We start from the raw sequence: 21,083 nt of genomic DNA, 5'->3' as shown, positions 1-21,083 counted from the left end.
AGTTTAACCAGTATAACACCTTATGGCAAGCAAAAACTCAACTAGGAAGATGTCTAATTGACAAGCAAGGATGCTATTACTAGCAGTAAGGAAATTTCCATCGATCCGTTACACAACAAAACATAAACCTTCAAAATCCAACTATAGGAAACTGCTCCGTTAATATTGATTTTAATAAAACTTGCTAGTGGGGATTAGCTTGACGAAAAGGGTATTTAGTTACTCATTTTTCTCATTGTATTTGTCTTTTCACTTTAAAAATGAAAATTTTAAGTGTTTGGTTAGACAATTTATATTTACATTTTATAGTTAAAAAGTAGTTTTTTTTTTATTATAAAACCAGAAAATATTTGTTTTTTTGGAAAAACAGTCTTTTTCAACAGTAAACAATAAACCGTAACAACAAACTGCAACAATAAATAACAAGTAAACCAAATAAGCCCGAACCAACTTGAGCACCTAGCAACGTTCACGAAAGTTTGACATTAGAAATAAAATTTAATTATTATGATAGTTTTAGGGTACTTTTGAGTTTTTTTTTTTTTCAAAAAAAAAGTTTTTTCTTTTGTTAATGTTTATCCCTAAAAATTAAAAATAAAAAATAAAATTATTTAATTATAAGCTGATTTGTCAAAGATTTCAAGGACCAATTTGCTTAAGGTCCCACACAATTTAAATTAGTGGAGATGGATGATTAAATTAAAAAAAAATTATTCGCTTGGAGTTGGAAGGAAATAAAAAGGAAGAAGAAGGGCAAAACGGGAAAACAACAAAAAAAGAAAGATTGTAGCAGAAATCAAATCATAAAAGCAAAGAGAGAAAAAAGAGGGAGAAACGAGGGAAAGGAAGGAATGAAGAAATCTGGAGGAGCAGAGAAGAAAAGGGTTCGGAGATCATCTGCTGCTGTACAAAACGGCACCCGAGATCCTAATTCCGATACACCTCCTAGGGTTTGTTTCTCTCCTTTCGTGATCTAGGGTTGTTTTTTTTTCCAATTGAATTTTCACTTGCACGATGAAGGACCAATTCAAAAATGTAATATGTTTATCATGTTGTTTGTTGCTCAGAATGTCAATATTGTTATGCTGTTTTGAAATATGAAAAAGTTTGCTCTGTTTGGTTGGTAGGGAAAATATTAGTCTACAGCATCAATAATTGTTTTCGTACATCGTCTGAAATTGGAAATTTTTGCGCTTCTTTAAGGTCTGATTTGGGACCCTGTTTCGTTGCAAAACAAATGTAAGTTCAATAGCTGGCCTCTCTTGAATGTTGGAATTTCCTTAGGAAGTTTTGTTTTTTAATTTTTATCGTCTGTTTCTAGGAATTTCCTGGGATCTTACTGTATTTTTATGTGGCCTCAGAAGATGAAAGGAAAAGGGATCTGCTACTGCTAGAGGGAACATATACCATGAATTTAGTGTTTTGCCTTTGCTTGTCTGCAAACTTTCTTGAACTTGATAACATAAATTAATTTTTTAGTCTTTAGAGGCTGTTTATCATCATTGTTCTCCAATTGCATCTGATTTTCTTATGATATTCTTTTTTTTCTTTAGAAACAACCTGTGAAGAAGGATGTGTTTCAGTTGTTTGCTGAGAAGGTGAGAGACCACAAAGGTTTGGTTTCTCGTTGGGCTGTTTTACAGGAGACACGTGTTGAATATTTTAGAGGAAAGGATTTTGCAAGTTTCCTGAAAAATCATCCGGAGCAAAAAGATATCTTGGAATCAAATAATAGTTTAGAGGTTGAAGAAATTGCTAATACTTTACTAAGAAAGAACCTCTTAGTGCGCTGTGATCGTGTGGTGAAAACAGTTCGTCCTGGGAAGAAAAAGTTGTCTACCTGGCCAGCCCATTTAGAGATTTTCCCTGTAAGTTAATTCATTTTCCATTCAAATGATTTTACGTGCAATCACTTGGTTTTGCGGTGAGTTGAACTGCTTTAATTTCTGATTTTACTGTTTAATAATTCCGTATTTTGCTAGGAAGCACTGGCACTTCTAGGAGGTTAACGTATGAGTGTCGGACACCCCGGACACCTGGGGACATGCACCCGACACTCCAAAATAAGTGTCCCTTCTTTTTCTTTTCTTTTTTATTGGGGACACTTTGGTGACACAAATTCTAAGTTAATTAAGTAGAATATAGGGGTATTTTTTAACAATTTTACAAAAAAGAGGGGTTGATATATACAAAAATGAAATAAAGCCCTAATAAAAGAAAGAAATCAAAATCTAATGAAAAGAACATAGCAGCCTCCCTTTTTTTGGTAGTTTAAATTGTTTGAAGTAGTAAATGTTTCTTTTTGATTAATTAATGACTTATTATGGATGTTATTTATGGCTTATATTGACTAATGAGTGTTATATATATATAAATTTGGCATGTCCCCACCGTACAAGTGTCTCGTATTTTTTTTTAAATGCCGTTTGCTGCACCTGCACCCACACGAGTACCTGTGTCAGTGCTTTCTAGGTATTTACACAGATTTCCTTTTGTATGGTAAGTGGTAAATACAACATCTCAATCAGATAAATGAAAATATTTGTTCGGAGATCAATAGGTCAAGGATTATTATGTCAAATTCAAAAGCACGATTCTCTTTGCCCAATTATTTGCTTTTCCTAAGTTTGCTTGCTTAATGATCTTCTATCTATCTATCTCTTGTGTTCTTGTTGAAGTGGTGACAGTTAGCTCATGAATTGTGTTACTTTCACCCATATGATATCCTTGCAATTTTTTGAAGAATAGTATTCCATCTTTTAATGATTAAGCTGAATATTCACTTGCGTTTTTTTCTTTTCTCATAGAATGCAATTTCAAATTGTATAGCAGTGAGATAACAATGAGTCTATTTTGGCATGTGTTGGAAAAAAAAGTAACCTTTCAACAGCATCCTGGTCCATGCTAGTTGTATGCTTTAGTATTTCATGGATGATTAGGAGTTCAAGAGTTTGCTATTAGTTTCCTACTGTTTTTAAGGTGATTTGCTATCTTTTGCAGGAACAATTATTTTCAGAAAACGACGCCTTTTTTGCATGGACATTTGTAAAAAGACGGCCCCTGTGGCAGACGCTTCTCTCATTTTTTTGGCCAGTGCTCACTCTAGCAATTTGCTTGTTTCCTGTATATCCCCATCGGTGCAAGTTATTGATTCTCTATTTATGTGCTGGGGTCCTTCTACTTATTCTATCCCTGCTTTTAGGTAAGTAACAATGCTCCGTTTTTCTCCTGATTTATATGTTATTATGCTGTATGAGCCTAAGATCATTCTTCTCAAACTCCAGCAGGAGTGTTTTTCTTTCCTTATTTTAAATACATAGATCAATAAAGAACTGGATAAATAAGTAACAGCAAGAACCTAGATAAAAGATGCAACAGATTTGTGGACATCAGCTGTTTAGGAACCTCTGATTGGCATGCTAGTTCTCGTCTCTTGAATAATGAGTATGCTTCACATTGATTTCATGTCTGCCATTGGTGGTCTTATAAATAATCACTTTTCTATAAAACTGGGATGTAAATGTATACAATGTTGTTCCTTTCTATTAGTTATTGATGTCTGTAGTTAGTCCAAGAGTATATCATTGGGTTCTATAATAATGGTGCTTGCATTAGTTGTCAAATCGAGATTCGACTCGTGAATCGAAATCCTCATTTTCTGAATCGTGACTCGTGAATCGACTCAAATCGTAAGATTCAGATCAAATTCATAATACTATAAAAAAAATATTTATCACCTTCAAAATGTTGAACTTAAAATATTACCAAAAATTAGTCTAGAAATGCAATTTTGATTTGTCAAAAACGAAGTCATATCAACCAAGTACTTGGTGGAGAGTTTGAATTTCTGACTTTGTTTATTTGCCTTTTGATTCTTGAATAGTTGATAATTGATAGCTAGATAATGGAACTACGGAAGTTTGAGTTCTTAGTAAAGGAGCAGAGTATGAGTTGCTTAGTGTTTAGTAGTTAGTGTCGTGGAGAGTTTGAGAATATGTATTCTGTTGATGTTTTTGGATGAACGATGATGAATCATAATTGTTTCTGATCATCTGATGCACCATGGCATGGGAGAAGAAAGACTTTGATGCAAGGGATGGGAGTATGCCGTATGGAAATTGGAATGTCACGTTCCATTATTTTTTATTTGTTAAATAATTATGATAATTTTATTTCTTATTGTTTAAATTAAATCTTATTGGTTCTTTTGCCGTTAATTTCCCTCCTACTTTAATCAGAGTTCTAGTATTTCTTAATAATAAGCTGCATTAAATATTTTGTTTTTTATTTTCACTTATTTCCTGAATCGGTGGACTCGACTGACTCGCCGATTCACCACCGATTTGAACGATTCCCAACCGATTCAAATGTCAATTTCGATTCGCCCTATAGAGCCGGCTCGACTCGACTCGTAGGATCTGAATCGCGAATCATATGATTCTGATAACAGTGATGCTTGCAGTATTATTCCAGATGATCAGACTCCTTGGAGACACGATCCCTTAGCATCCACGATTGGTGAGATAATGCATGCTGCGTGTTTACTTGCTCTATGAATAAATTGGGAAAGCACATTTAACATTAGTGAGGTATTCCGGCTATTTTGTTTTTAACGAAGTAACATTTACTTCACTAATTAGAACTCTTGGAGATAGAAGCTAACCCCACCTTGTTGTGCAATTAATCAAGCTGTGAAATTTTTTAAAGATATGGTAACCTTAGAGTGCACCTTGATTTCATGTGTCAGTATAGCCAGTATTTTCTTTATCCATGATCAATGGCCATCAGGCTAGTCGATTTAATTAGGAGTCCTTTCTCCAATTATCTATAAAATTTTCGAGCAGCTGGCTTTCCTCCTTATCTACCCTCTGAAACTGCTGCTTATGTATGATAACAAGTGGTGCAGTTCTGCCTCGCCAGTGTTTGGGGTTTGTGGGAAGCTTATTCCAACAGTACGCGTATGTCTGTCTGTAAATGTTATTCATGCTAGATTTTTACTGGGTGAGTACAGCAAGTCCCCGAGTAGTAGTTCCCTTCCTGGTTGGGTTGATGGACAATTTTCTGTAGTTTAAGGGTTATCTTGAATGATTTGCATCCTCTGCTGTATTTTTTTATGTTCTTCTAAGTTTCACTTGTGATCGTGTGAATAACCATATGCCATGAACTGGACATGTTAGCTTTTCAGGAATTAATTGAGTTTATCTTCTCTATGAACGGGAAAAGAGCGTAGATTTTACGGATTCTTCTTTATTTATCTGTTGCTACGCTAGTTTGTTGGTTACAAGCTTTTAAAAAGTTGTTGGCTTTGCTTTATGTGTTAACTATCCTTGTTAGGTTGAACTGCCTTACAAAATTGTATCTATACAATGACACCACCAAACTTTATACGTTTTTTATTTTTCACCTTTTATCGCTGTGTGGAATGTATGTCCTTGATGAGCAATTTTGAGAAAAGTATATGTACGCATTTAATTGGCTTCAGATCTAGGCATTCATAGCTGGCCTAAGCTTCTGTATTAAATTATTGATTTTTACCTGGTTTGATCATGAACTCTGTTGCAAGGAAAATTGTTATTTGGATTAACCTCTATTTGACTACTGTGTTATCCAAAATCTTGTCATTTGACCCCATGTGGTATCATTTGCCCCAGACCTATTCCTATAGGTGACATTTAACCCATTCTGGATGGAAAATTAACTGATTTGTTAACTTTTGTCACATCACACAATTTTGATGTGTGACATGTTAAACATAGCAATTTTGTTTTTCCCATATAGACTTAATACGTGGATAAACAAGTCTTATTTATCCACATATTAAGTCTGTGTGGAAAAAAAATTAAAATAATTGTCATGTATACATGCAACGTGTCAAAAATTGTGTCATGTGGTAAGAGTGAACAAATCATTTAATTTTAATTTTGATGCGCGACATGTTAAATGTAGCAATTATTTTGATTTTGTTTTTCATATAGACATAATATGTGGATAATAAGGAATTTTTTTTTTCTACTGATTTATCCACATATTAAGTCTATATAGAAAAATATTTAAAACAATTGTCATCTATACATGAGACGTGTCAAAAATTATGTCATGTGGTAAGAATTAACAAATCAGTTAGTTTTTTATTCAAAATGGGTTAAATGTCACCCGTGAGAATACCTCAGTGGGCAAATGTTTATTTTTAAAAAAAGGTGGCGACATGTATTCACGGACAGGGCTAGCTCTTGAGTTTCTATTTCTCAAGAACAGGCTTTTGCTGAAGCCTTGGGATAGTGTTTGCTTTATTTATTATTTCTGGGGTTATTATATGTTTATTTTCAATTTGCAGTAAGAGCTACGATATTTGGCGTTCTATATATTGCTCTTGGAAAGCGCATCTGGATTTTCCCTAACATCCTTGCGGAAGAAGCTACATTGCGGGAGTTATTCCGTTTCTGGCCCAAGAAAGACGAGGAGGAAAGACCTAAGTGGACAGCAAGACTTTTCTACGCAGTATTAGCTGTGCTGGTCATTTTACTGCTGAGGCATCATGCCCCTGATGAGGCTGCTAGAGCCAGGTGAGTCCTGTTCCTGCTCTTGTTAAACTTACTAGATGCATAAAATTTGTTTGTTTTGCATGATGTGGGTCTGGTTTGAAAGCTTTTGCAACCGAAGTGATTTGTGCATCCCTTGAGATTTAGCCGGTTTGTTTGCCGGAAAATATTATGCAGTTTTCCTGATATTCTGGTGTTTGTTTGCTTAGGAAAATAAGTCAGCGGAAAATTATAAGAAGAAAGTGAGAAAAATGTTTTAACCTTGTGAAAAGAGAAACATTTTCCTAAACCATTTGGAACTCTACTCATTTCTTTTTACCCTTTTGAAAACAGCAGCCATCCACCACTTCTTAATGTTTCCCGGTGTTGTAACCAATCACCGGAAAATATTTTATTTTCCAACAAATTTTTTTCTCTTACCCAATATCTTCCGGCAAACAAACGGGTTATATGATTCTTGTGAGAATAAACTGTTGGAAAAACGCATATTTAAGTCGCTGATCTTTTGAATAGATACATAAAACTTTGATCAATTATTTTTTAGCACATTGAGTCTCTCTTGGACGACCCAATGTGTGTCATTCAAACACTGTTTAGTGCACGTGGAACTGTCAGCGTGTCGCTACACACGTGGAACTGCCAGCATGTCACTGTTTTAACATAGATAGCCACATCAGTTTTTTTTTTCCTAACATGTCATATCAACCCTTGAAATAGATAGTGCGCTTAACAGAGTTTGAATCACGTACATGACTAAGCCGTCTAATAAGGCTTAATGTGTTAAAAAGAAAAATTGATCAAAGGCTTTTTGAGTCAGCTTCCTCTTAATCTTCTGATATGAATGATCTGAAACTGAAGTACTAATTATGTGGTTGCAGGTATCAAAGGCGGATGTCGAACATCATTGATGATGTTCTAGAATGGTCTCCAAGGTTGGCTCTTTCCGGGATGATGGACAAACAGCAGCCGGTGGTCAATGCCACTTCCGGTGGGGATGACTCGGAGCAGCAAGCGGAAGAGGAAGAAGTATTTGAAAGAAGAGATGATATAGATGAACCTCAGGAGCATTAATATTATATAATTTATAATAGAACAATCCAATACTTGAGCAGAAGATAGATACACTACCTTCCTTCCTTCTTCTTTTGGTTATTTTTTTATCTTCAAATTTTGAGTGTAAAACTGTAATGAAAACTAAAGAAATAATGCAGTTGGCTTCTAAGTTTGTGCCCCACTTTAGTATAATTCATTAAATAGATTACAGTATTCAGAACATTCCTATGTTTATCTTTTTTGTTTCTTTTGTCTAATTATTGCACTGAATCTAGGTTAATTACATTGTTTTTCCAACTATCAGAAATTAAGGAAAATTACATTTGAAGGTTCGGTGTTTAAAGTATAGCTATGTGGAAATTATTAGAGGGTTAAGATGCTTCGGTCACATGCAGGGCTTCTATACATTTTATACGTTTTGTGACATTTGTAGTTTGAATCATCACACATTTCTTTATTAGTTGGTTCAAACTACACACGTCACAAAATATGTGAGGGTCCGCTTGGACTTTCTCTAATTGTCTGTCAACTCCTAAGGGACTTTCTCTAATTGTCTGTCAACTCCTAACGAAGTAGGGATGGTAATGGATACTGTATCCGCGGGTATACGACATTGTCCGACTTTAATGAGACTACCTGTACCATGTATAAACGAGTATGAGATCAAAACCGTTACCAGTTAAGGTAATGGACGGGTATGAGAATACTTTTAAGGTCTTGGAACCCGTCATAACTCTTTTATATATTAAAAAAATTTCAAAAACCGATATTTTTCTTAAACATTATGGACAAACAACAAGATTTTATAACATAAATGAACCGACATTACGAACGAACAACAAACGACTAGGATACTTCAATATGAGGATGAAAACATGATACACCATATGAAGGCAAACCCATAACATCAATAACCTTTTTGTTAGGAATTTAAGATTCAGACCATACGGCCGTAATTTAAATCCGATAACTAAGTTTGCAAACTTGCCACATTCACTTCTCAAATATATATAGTCAAACAAACAAGAGATCCCGTACTGCTCTTAGTTTGCCCGTTTAAAATCTCTCCACAAACTATTACTAATTGCAGTTTATCAATTGTCATGTTCTATGTACAGATTAAATACAAAATGGGAACCGACGAAACATGATCGTTGGCTGACTTAAAAGAAGCCAACATCTTCTTCATCCCCCATTGCCCCCAATCAGATCGATCATCGCGAACACAAAACAAAGCCAAGAATGAATTGCCGCCTAGCAAATGTATTGCCAAGGATGTGGTTTTACCAAATACAATGAAGAATCAGCTGATCCTCCCCCATCTTGGCATCCACTTAAGGTGTTGGAGTTCACTGAATGGAGAGAGGCCTTTGCGAGGCCGAATTCGAGGAAATGATGCCCCGTTGTTGGCCTGAACAATCTCCATCCTCCCCCTTGTCACCAGTGTGGGAATGATACATTGAGGCATGCATGTTGCTGTGGTTCTGGTAATGACTGCCTCCATTGAAGTGGTTCTTAGCTTCGGAAATTCTTATCTCTCGTTGACCGCGGGAGAACATCCATGCCTCAGCGGATTCTGAATGCAATGGATCGGAACCTGATGAACTCCCAGATAGAGATGAGATGACTCGACCAGAATCGCCGGCTTTTTCACCTGAGGTGTTTTTTGAACCACCTGCATCAGGTTTCTTAGCAAAACGTCCTCCAGTACCCCTAGGCCGCCTCATAGCATGCTGGTGCCTTGACTCGTGAAGATATGGCTGAAGAACATAAAAATGACTAGATATCATAACCATATATTTCACACCGACACTCTTTATTATAAGAGGACAATGCGCAAAAATGATCACATCTATAGCAATTGGAAGGTTTTTTTTACAAGTCACTGCTAGTTTAAGCTTAAAAAAATTAAATCAACTTGTTATCCAAGTGAAATACGTACATGGTAATCCGGTTTATATAAGTATCATCAAAAGCAAAAAAAAAAAAAAAAAAAAAAATGAAACTGCAAAAGCCAACACAAGTAACAGAAAACTACAATGAAACTTCAAAATATATATTATTTTTACCTTTCTGACTTTTACCAGCTTCTTCTCAAGCTCTGCTTTAGCACGGGCCTGTCTTCGCCTCAAAATCCCTTGAAATTGTTTTGCATTCACATAAACAGGTTCCTGAGCCATTTCATTCGGTAAGGGCATTCTGGTATGATGCATACCCATGAGATGAGGGTAAGCCTGCATTGAAAATATTGATTTAATAAGCTTTACTGACAATATTCATATGAAAAACTCTGAAAGAGTCCAATAGTGAGAAACAAAAAAGATCAAATCATTGAAAAAGAAGGATGCAAGTCGACAAGCCAAAGGGATGCGGAATGGACAAATATTCTGACAATAGCTTTGGACTTCAGGAGGCCTTGAACCAAGACAAGCATTTGTTCAAGAAAAAATAATACTTTCCCCATCTTCACAACTCAAAAACCAAGAAAAGCAAAAATGAGTTACTTTATGCATTACTCAATTCTCATTGATGAATTATCTTCCAACCAAACGACCAACTCAGCAATCTTTTACGAATTTCACTAATCAAATACCTTTCAGATTCTATTGCACCTCTCAACCCAGAAAATATAACCCACTATTTAGAAAGAAGCACTCTCTAACCGAAAAAAGCAACAAACGCACCCCAGAGCTTCATTTCTACTTTTTCCTGACAGAAGTCTACCCAACAACTTTATTACTCAACTTTATTTGGCAAGAGGCCGCTCCTAAGACTTGAACCCGTGACTTCTTGGTCACACGACAACAACGTTTACCGTTGCGCCAAGGCTCGCCCTCAATTGCAAAAAGGAAAAAACAAAAAAAAACACTTAAAAGAAGATACAACTTACAAGTAGAAAGAGAGGGAGGCATCATAAATTAGAATATTGTTGCAAGGAATTATGTTTACATACCAAAGCTTGATGCCCATAAGCTGCCATCATGCTGCTATAATATGGATCCTGATATGGATTAGAAGCACATGCCTGCAATAGAGTTTCAAGAAAACTAGGAAAACCTTCCAATTCATGTGTAATAATGAGTTCCTGAACTCTACATATTACAGAATTTTGAGCCTAACAAGTCAATTAGCTTTCCACCAATCCTCTACAGGCGACAAATTTACTCCTAAATGCACTAGGGAATCAGGGGGGAAGTACTTACAATTGAGTGACCAACAAGTTCAAGTTGTGGAGGTTGTGGAGGTTGTGTCAAGCACTCGTCATGTACTGTAGTCATAGTTGAAGTGGCATGCTTCAGATTTCCGTGATCAACTGAAATTAGAGATTACAGCCACAATATTAGCAATTCTGTATCCAATCAATAAAACAGATCTCTCCACCGGCCACGTATTTGTACATCTGTGGCTGTGCACTGAAACATGATCTTGGTTCGAGCTAATTCTACTATGATTATCACAAAACTAAGGAAACATGATGCAGGTCCAACACATTCCAGATAAAACTAAACTACAAATATGTATTGGTAAACATGTCACTATCACAGACATGGAAGAACACTAAAGGATATGCAGGGAAAAAATCATAGATAATAATGTCATAAGCTGAAGTAACCACGTAAATTTGTTAATTCACATTTCACACCAAAAATTGAGTTCATAATAATGGCATACTATTTAGCTGGTAAAAAAAATGAAAATCTTGTCCATGCTTATAGGCGAGTAGCTAAAAATACCAGATTGTGAAGATGCTGTGTTCTGTGATTCTTTACTAGCATCATCATCCTCTTCATTCAGTCTCCCATTTGACATTGATTGACCATCATTTGACATTGAACCATTACGGTCTTCAGAAGAAGATAAATTGGATGCATTTCCAGCTTGCCCAGCTGGAGACCCATTGTAAGGGATGTTACGCCACCAGGGTTCAGAATGAAGTGCGTATTGCTGAATTATGTTCGGATCAGATCCCGGGTGATGTGCACTCATGGACTTCGACTGCATGCCTTCGACTTCCTTCACACTTATATTAATGAAAACAGAAAAAAAATTGGTTGAATTGCTGAAATATAAGCACTAACAACAAAATACATTAACATGAACAAGGAAAAAATGAAATAACGAAGCATCCAATTTGCTTCAAATAAAACCCTTGGCTTTACCTATTATTAGGTATTCTATTGCCTTTCACCCCAATAAAATCCCAATTTCCATATGATCCATCTCATAAATTTCGAGTTCTTCTATGCACAAGACAATAACTTCTCAAACACTAATTCGAAAAGGAAAACAGTAAAATCAAATTAAAATCTCTTCGTAACCCCAATTTCCAGCATTTTCTGGGAAAAGAGGGCGCAGAGCAAAACACGACGACTGAACGGAATTAGCATCGCAAAACTCCTTTTTCTTATAATAAACCTAAAAACCAATCATACAACTGCAATTGGACTAAAACTCTATAAACTTCTAATAAAATAAACGGGAATTAATACCCTCCGTCCTACCAACAAACCGAGAAAACGAAAGAAAGCATCATATGAAATTGAGAGAAATTGAGAGACTCACAAGTGAAAGAGGGGAGAAAGGAAACGAAACCCTAGATTTGAGGAATCTGAGAGAGAAGAAGAAGACCAATAGTCAATCTAGTTTCTCTAAGGATTCTTCTGAAAGTTTTCGAGTATCATCATAACTGTAGACAAGAAGCAGTTTTGCCCCTATTTGAACTCGGATTCTCGGGTTATGATATGTTCACCCGCCCTCCTTCCACGTAGTTTGTTCTCCGGGGACACGTGGATTATCTGCGACGGGTAACTTTCCCTACCGGTGTTCTATTACTTTTTTTTTTTTGAAAAGAGTTCTATTACTTTTTTATATATAATATATACACACACAAATGTTATTTTTACTTTAAAAAAAAAACATTCAAATTTCGACTAAAATTATGCAAAACCTTTTAAATTTTCTTTGATTTTAATAGTTAATTATTTTTCTATTTATAACGGGGAAGAGTCCTCATAATAGAGGATACACATAGTTCGTCTTATTTCCTTCCGACGAACAAAAATCCATTGTTAATCATGTTACTCATATGCTTATTAGTCCAAATTATAAACAATGGTCAAGATCCTTAATGTCAAAGAACAAATATTCCTTTGTTGATGACACCATTAAAGCACCACAGCGAGACAATCCTTTATATTCAGCTTTGCAGTTGCAGAGGTATAATACTATGATTATGTCTTGGTTATTTGACGTAGTTTCTCAACCAATAGCTTAGAGTGTTATTTGGCTTGACAAGGTAGCAGTAGTATGGTTAGATTTATAGGAAAGGTTTTCTCAAGGAGATTCATTACGGATTTCTGAATTGGAGTAAGAGGTTCTCGATTTTAAACAAGGTGAGTCTACTGTCATAAAGTATTATACTCGGTTTAAAATCCTATATGATGAACTTCTCAATTTGAGATTGTTGCTTAAATGTACTTTCATACTAGTGTGTGCTTGTGGTGTTATGGTTACTCTTAGAACTCAATAGGATACAGATCAGGTTATTACATTTTTACGAAGGATCATATGCATTAACATCTGAATGAGCTCTAAACATGTTAGCAAAGTAATTAAATATGTGATTCTGGATGGTTGTAGGGTCAGTGGAGATTGAACCATTAATATCCATATCATGGATCCCATTTATCGGTTTATGAGAAGCTACATATCGATGAAAATTTGATTGTTCCTGTCACCAGCAACAAGCTAGTTATTGTGGCTCTTTTCTTTTAGAAAAATCTCCTTACAAGGACACAGTGAGCTTCAGATTCCAAAAGATGACGTTGAGAATTCATACCATTATCCGCAATTTCTCATTAGATATCATTTAACTTATTCATCTCGGACTCAATATTAACATCAAGAATGCCAAAAACTTCTTTATTCCATTGACAAAGAATGCCTCGGAGATGCTACGGTTTAACATAAAGCATCTGCATAGGAGGAAGATTTGGTTGAGGAGCATTCCAAGCATTAGTAATTGCTTGACGAAGCCTAGGGTGCGTAACCGACATTCCTTAAAAACAAAAATGGCCATGAGAAACGAAGCCTTTAAAACATGTAAGTAAGATTGGGTGATGATTAAATCATTGCCTAGCTAGTAAAACACAACTAACAAAATCCCATAAATCAAGAAAACCGAAGGAAACTAAAGCTCGATCAAGAAGACAATCCACTTTATTAGAACCAAATCTTCCATTTTTTCAACTGTAAAATGCACTAGTATAATCAATTTTAGAGAGACCATAGATGTTAATGAAAGCACGGAACTCCCTAATCGGCCGAGAATTAAGAGCTCTCCATGTTTTCTCGTGTGCTCTCCGAAGAGCGTTGAAATCTCCCAAAACTACCTAACTATCAGGGGCTACTAAATTACGGCTCTATAAATCTGCAAAGAGTAGTTCCCGTCTATTAAGAATAACACTCCCATAAATAATATTGATATAGTGAAATTTATCAGAAAAAATAACATCCAGAGAAACATATTGCTCGTAGGAAATCATTATCGGGCTGATAAAGATAAAAGGTTTACCAATAACCCACAACAAAACCAGATCCTTATCATTGGTGGTCAGAAGTTGCAAACCCAAGTTGAGCAAAACTCTAGAAAAAGGAGAAGCTAATCATTGGTTCCACGATGCAGATCAAGTTCGGCTTGTAGTTCGAACAATTATAAAAAAAGAGTTCTTCAGATAACAACATTATTAATCCTGCGACAATTCCAATAAAAATAATCATTTGTAACGTTCGGGGAGCTGACTCTTTCGCTTAGGACAAGCTTTAAAGGGTCTAATGGCTAACTTTTTTTTTCCCTGTTTCTTTTTCATCTTCACCATGAGTCATGGGTTGAGGGACTCTTAAATTAAATTTTGAGGAGTTCATCAAATCATTAAGAGTGAGTTTGACATTGCTTTCCAAGCTATAACAACAATTTTTTTTTTTTAGAGATGCTTTAAAATATAACCAAAAAATATAAGTATTTGTAATCCTCTTGCAATTGAATAGGTAAGGAAGTAGGATGCTCTAATAAGTTAATCATGTTTTTTATTTAATGTCAATCTATTTATTAAAATAGCCCATGTTAGTGTTAATTCTTAACGAGTTATATATCAGTGTTCACATGAACTTTAATTACCAAATGAATTTTGATAATTCACCGTTAAATATAAACTTATCAAATTTAAATATTAGGATGTTTTGAATCTTCACTCTAGATTTTTAATAAACTAATATCTAATAGTGAATGACTAAATACTACATAATCATTAAGGTCAATATCTGTCAATCATATGTAATGCTCTTATTACTTTTCTTTCAATAGGAAATAGTGTAGGGTAAATTACATCCATGACCATTGAACTTCAATTCTTAACGGTATGACAACTGAACTTTATTCTTTTTACACTAGTGACCATTGAACTTTAACTAATTCCTCAAAATGACTAGTAACGACCTCAAAATGAAAATATTCATGAATTAAAATTGTTCAGAACGACATTTACCATGAAACTATATTTTTTATTTTCTAAAATTACATTTTTTGGAACTTTCTCTCTCTACAAATTCACTCTCTCTCCTAATTAAAAAACACCAAAACGAAAATTTTCAAGAATTAAAGTTCCTTAGAATATCATTAACTCTTTGAATTTTTTATTTTGGAGCCGTCAATGGTCATTTTGAGATGTTGAGTTGCCACCGATGTTAAAAAGTATAATGTTCAATGGTCATAATGTTAAGAATTGAAATTCAGTGACTATAATGTTAAATGGGTAAAATTCTGTGGCCATGGGTGTAATTTACCCAAATAGTGACTAGCCTTAAATTGAAGAAAAAATAGCATATTATAACATTATTTGAGAAAAAGAACGAAACCCAATTTAGGAACCGGAGATAGTAGGTAGTCTAGTAATAGAGTTCAGTGCATGTCACGTGCCTTATTGAGGGTGTCCTATGTTTGTTTGTTTGTTTTTTTTTTTTTTTTTTTTGAAGAACCTATGTTTGTTTTAATTTATATAAAAATAAAATACATTTATTTATGACAAAAAAAAAAAAAAGAACATAGAACATATTAAGCGGCCCACGTGAAGCCCACTTGACGGGCACAATATAGGATACGCGTGGCTTAATAGCGGGCCCAACAAAGATAACGACAGAGTTTCCTACATACGTGGCATGCCAAGCGGCATTTACTCAACCTCTACTTCTTTTCTTTCAAAAAAAAAAACCTCTACTTCTTTATTATTGACAAAGAATACTTTTTTATTATTATTATTATTAGAAAAATGCTTGTGTATTAGTTGGATGAAAAAAATGAGAAATACAACAAATAAAAAGAGAGTAATACAACATATTAAAACCAATCCAAGTTTCATTACTTAGGTCTTCCAAATATTCGGACCTAGTCATTTCTTTTTGTTGCATCCACGTATATTTATTGATCCACAGATAAGATAAGTTGTTATTGCTCTTACTAAATCCAAAAATGGTATAAACGACAGAATAGTAGAGAGTAGATAAAAATCAAACGGATAAAGAGATCTAGTAAAATATATGAGCAGGGACTAAAAAGAAAATAACAATAATAAAAAAATACAGAAACCTAACGGGTGGTCGGAGTAAGAAGAAAGAAAAAAAATATTGTGATTAACTTATACGTAACATATTTAGTTTTTAGCCTTTTAATAGAATTTTTGTGATTAAAAAAAAAGAATTTTTGTAATTTTGTTAGGAATAAACTAAATATCATAGACATAATTGATATTTGGAAGGTCTGAATTGATAGTTCAATAATTTTTCTAATTTTCGATAACATAAAACTAAAATTGATATTGTTTAGAAATGTTAGGGTTAAATTTATACAATTTCATACATCTATATTCTACATATAATATAAAATAGTAATGATTGAGCTGAGATGTCACTTTTTTTTACTGATAAAAAGTATGATCTAATATATAATTTATTAATTTTAATTACATTATTAGATTTATTTATAAAAAAATTATTTTATTCATATTATATCTAAGTGTTCTACAAAATTTAGATTAATCCCTAAATTATCTCATAAAATCTCTCTAATTCTCCGTATATCTATCTATATATAATATAAAACAGTAAATATGGAACTGGTGTATCACTTCCTTTATTTTTACTGATAAAAAAGTTTAATATAATATATAATATATTAATTTAAATTATATTATTATATGGGATCATTTGCAAAAATACCACTAACGTTTACACCTATGAGCATTTTTACCCCTAACATCTAAAATGATGTAATTTTACCCTTAACGTTTACAGTGAAGAGCAATTTTACCCCTAACTTTGATAAGTTAAGTCAATTGAAGGAATTATTCATCAAATTGTCTTTTCGGTCACGAATCTTGTCATATACACTCCACATTTATGTCATTTTATCACTCATTAGTAACAAATCACAAATATATGATTAAACGTGAAGATTTTAAAACAAAAATTAAAAAATATATTGTATTTTGTACGAGTTGAAAAAAAAATCAATTATTTCACCGTATTTAAAAATATTAATCTTCAATTCTACTATTAAATCACAAAAAATATGATATTTTTTTTAGAATCAACTTACGTGCAATTGGTTTAAAATAAGGAACAAAATATATGTTCCTCTGATATGGTGGTGGATACAACACCAATGGTGACAAAGAGGAGAAGAAAAGAGGAGGTACTTGAGAATAAAACCTCTAATATGGTGGTGGATACAACACCAATGGTGACTGGTTCAAAAAACTTACAGCAGGCGGGCTCTGGAGACCAGACCCGCCGAGGAGAATGAGTACGTTAAGCTGGAACTGTCGAGGTATGGGCAACCCTCGAACAGTTCGTATGTTAAAGAACTTAGTTGCTAGGTTCAAGCCCGACTTTATTTTTCTGATGGAGGTGAAATGCAACCGCGAGAAAGTTGAGGTAATAAAGCGTAGTCTTTCTTATTCTGGTCTCTTTTTCATTGATCCTATTAACCAAGGTGGGGGGTTGGCTTTACTTTGGAAAATTAATGGTTCAATCAGTTTGCTACGTGCTTCTAGAAATTTTATTGATGTCAAAGTCTCTTTACTGGGTTTACCGGAGTATCGATTAACCGGTTTTTATGGTTTTCCTGAGCGCTCTAGAAGGTCAGCTTCTTGGGAGATGATCCGGGATCTGTTTAGTAATCATTCTTTGCCTTGGGTAATTATTGGAGACTTTAATGACATGGCTTTACAGAGTGGGAAGAGTGGTGGTCGCAAACATCCACCTAATTTAATTAATGGTTTTTCTGATGTGATTGAGCAATGTAATCTGTTCGAGGTCCCTATGATTGGGCATGTGTTTACTTGGGAAAAGAGCAGAGGCTATCATAATTTTTTTGAAGAGAAGTTAGATCGGGGATTAGCGTCATCCAGTTGGTTTCAATTGTTTCCTTCGGCCAAAGTTATTAATGAGGAAGCTTCAGCCTCTGACCATTCAGCTCTTGTGCTATGTCCGACCTCTAGTGAAGGGGTGTTTGTTCGCCCGTTCCGATTCGAAGCTGCCTGGACTCAAAGAACCTGATTGCCGTGATCGGATTGTAAGCTCCTGGAATGTGAATGTCTCGACCGACATTTTGGTTCGGCTGGAGCAGTGCGGGCAGGCGCTGTATCAGTGGGGAACCGAGCTGCGCAGTCGGTTTTCTTCCAAACTTGTAGATTGTCGAGCTGAGATTAAAAGGCTGCAGAATTGCATCGACGAGGCAGATCAGGCGTTACTCATAGAAGCTCGGGAAAAGCTGGAAAATATCCTGTACCAACAGGAATTGTATTGGAAGCAAAGAGCAAAAAAATTGTGTCTGGCTGGCGGTGATATGAATTCAAAATTTTTTCATGCAACTGCTAATAATAGGAGGAAAAAGAATAGCTTTGAGAGGCTTCGTGATGCAGATGGAGAATGGCGCAGCTGGGGTGCAGGTTTGGACTCTGTTTTTCTCTCTTACTTTTCCCAGCTTTTTTCCTTGAATGGTTGTGTTTTGGGTCCTATTATTGAAAATGTGGAGCCGAAGTTGTCTGTGGAAAATTGTGATATGCTCTATGGTGATTTTAATGCTGTGGAAATTAAAGAAGCCTTGTTTTCAATGCACCCTGACAAAAGCCCTGGTCCTGATGGTTTTAACCCCGGTTTTTATCAGAAATTTTAGGATGTAGTAGGAGGTCATGTTACTGAAGCTTGTTTGTTATGGTTAAATTCTGGAGTGTTGCCTGATGGGATTCATGAAACTAATATTGTATTAATCCCTAAGAAATCAAAACCTGAGATGATTTCTGACTTGAGACCGATAGCTCTTTGTAATGTGATCTACAAAATTGTTTCTAAAGTCTTAGCTAATCGGTTAAAGAAAGTCCTTCATGTTCTTATATCTCCATCCCAGAGTGCCTTTATCCCAGGTAGACTAATCACTGATAATGTTATGCTGGCATTTGAGGTGAATCATTATCTCCATCAGAGGACTAGAAGGGTTTCAAGTGGTATGGCTGCTCTTAAGCTTGATATGTCTAAAGCATATGACATGGTGGAATGGAGATTTCTTCAGGAGATGTTATTGAAACTTGGTTTCCCATCAAGCTTTGTTAACCTATTAATGCATTGCGTTACAAAGGTTAAATATAGGGTTGTCCATGGGAAGCATGTAGTGGGCCCTATTGTTCCACAGAGGGGACTCCGTCAAGGGGATCCGCTGTCACCATATCTTTTTATTATCTGTGCGGAGGGTCTCTCTCACTACTTATCTCGGCTGGAGTCAGAGGGTCGGATCCAAGGCTATGTTGTTACGGACCAAGCGCCAGCAATCTCTCATCTGTTCTTCGCTAATGATAGTTACTTCTTCTTTGGAGCCAATCGATCAGAAGCTTCAGCAATTAAACAAGCTCTAAATGACTATGAGTGTGCTTCTGGACAGAAAATAAATTTATCAAAATCCTCTATATCTTTCAGTCGAAACTGTCCAGATGGTGGGTGTGCAGAAATTAGTAATATCTTGGGCGTTTCCACTGTAGCCATCCCGGATAAGTATATGGGTCTACCTTCGGTGGTAGGAAGGAATAGGTCACAGATTTTTGGCTTTGCTGAGGACATGGTGCGGTCTAGATTAAAGAGTTGGAAAGCCAGGTTTCTATCAAGAGCAGGAAAGGAGATTATGATCAAATCTGTTGTGCAGGTGCTTCCTACTTATGCTATGAGTCTCTTCCTATTTCCTATGAATATCTGTGATGATCTTGAAAAGTTGATGAATTCTTTTTGGTGGGGATCAGATAGTTCAGGTAAAGGTAGTTTACACTGGAAATCGTGGGATAAGTTGTGCTGCCCTAAAAAATTTGGTGGAATGGGGTTCAGAAAGTTGCATAATTTCATCTTAGCTTTATTGGCTAAACAAGGTTGGCGACTTAGCTCAAATCCTGAGTCTCTTGTGGCACGAGTTTTTAAAGCTCTTTATTATCCGAATAGCTCTTTTCTTGATGCATCGTTATCTGATGGGCCTAGCTTTATCTGGCGTAGTATTATGGGTGCTCAAGAGTTGATAAAGTCAGGTATTCGCAGGTTTGTAGGGGCGGGTGGTGAGGTCCGGATTTGGGATGACCCGTGGCTCCCTGACGATCATTTCCCATATATTGAAAGTGAAAAATTGGATGGTTTAGGGGTGGAAGTGGCGGCTGATCTTATGGAGGAGGGTCGGCGGTCATGGGATGTTGGGTTAGTTTCGGGCATTTTTGTCCCTCGGGATGCAGAACTTATTCTCCGTATCCCCTTATCTAATCAGATTGATCATGATGGGTGGTACTGGAAGGATGACCGATGGGGCAACTATACAGTTAAAATTGGGTACCGAAAGCTTATGGCTGGATTTGGTACAAATTGGTTCAGTAATTCTCCAGTTTGGAATAAAGTTTGGAATCTTAAAGTGCCCCCTAAAGTTAAGAACCTTCTTTGGCGGGTTCTTGCTAGCTGTTTCCCTTCTAAAGTCGCGCTGAAAGCCCGGAGGGTTCCTATCTCAGATTTATGTGAGCTCTGTCATGGGGCGGTGGAAGATTCTTATCATATTTTTCTCAAATGTAATATGGCTCGAGCTATTTGGACTCTCTCGCCTATTGGGGATGTGGGAACCCAATTTCATAACATTTTTTATTATTGGGGCTGGATCTTTTCTAAACCAGTGGAGCTTGTTGAGCTTGTAGCGGTTTTATGGTGGATTATTTGGTGTTATAGAAACGACATTGTGTGGAATCGGAAGGATTCACACGCCTCGATCCTGTACCATTCGGCCGGTTCCTTTCTACAGGCATGGAAGAAAGCGCAGGCATCGGTTTCTCCTTCAGGCTGTCCGGCTGTGCCAAGTCCGACGGTGTGGCAGCGTCCTCCAACAGGCTTTCTAAAACTAAATGTGGATGGTGCGTCATTTGCGAA

General features: G+C 35.7%; 2 protein-coding genes across 2 annotated transcripts; one reads left to right on the top strand and one right to left on the bottom strand.

The window, feature by feature from the left end:
- Window positions 1–790: 790 nt before the first annotated feature.
- Window positions 791–7,764, top strand: LOC136223200 (translocation protein SEC62). The gene is made up of 5 exons (XM_066011084.1): window positions 791–950; window positions 1,554–1,868; window positions 3,001–3,202; window positions 6,335–6,563; window positions 7,418–7,764. The coding sequence occupies exons 1-5, from the start codon at window positions 852–854 to the stop codon at window positions 7,608–7,610; spliced, it is 1,038 nt and encodes a 345-aa protein (XP_065867156.1). The 5' UTR covers window positions 791–851; the 3' UTR covers window positions 7,611–7,764.
- Window positions 7,765–8,426: 662 nt separating this feature from the next.
- Window positions 8,427–12,314, bottom strand: LOC136223192 (nuclear transcription factor Y subunit A-1). Its single transcript, XM_066011074.1, has 6 exons — window positions 12,156–12,314; window positions 11,327–11,613; window positions 10,796–10,905; window positions 10,546–10,617; window positions 9,662–9,826; window positions 8,427–9,352 (listed from the first exon to the last, which is right to left on the bottom strand). Exons 2-6 carry the CDS (start codon window positions 11,592–11,594, stop codon window positions 8,942–8,944), a joined length of 1,026 nt encoding a protein of 341 aa, XP_065867146.1. The 5' UTR covers window positions 11,595–11,613; window positions 12,156–12,314; the 3' UTR covers window positions 8,427–8,941.
- Window positions 12,315–21,083: the final 8,769 nt, after the last annotated feature.

The sequence above is a fragment of the Euphorbia lathyris genome, chromosome 1 (assembly GCF_963576675.1).
Source record: "Euphorbia lathyris chromosome 1, ddEupLath1.1, whole genome shotgun sequence".
Taxonomy (NCBI): Eukaryota; Viridiplantae; Streptophyta; class Magnoliopsida; order Malpighiales; family Euphorbiaceae; genus Euphorbia; species Euphorbia lathyris.
The sequence above is the reverse complement of the archived record's forward strand: the minus strand, read 5'-3'. Positions and strand labels throughout refer to the sequence as shown.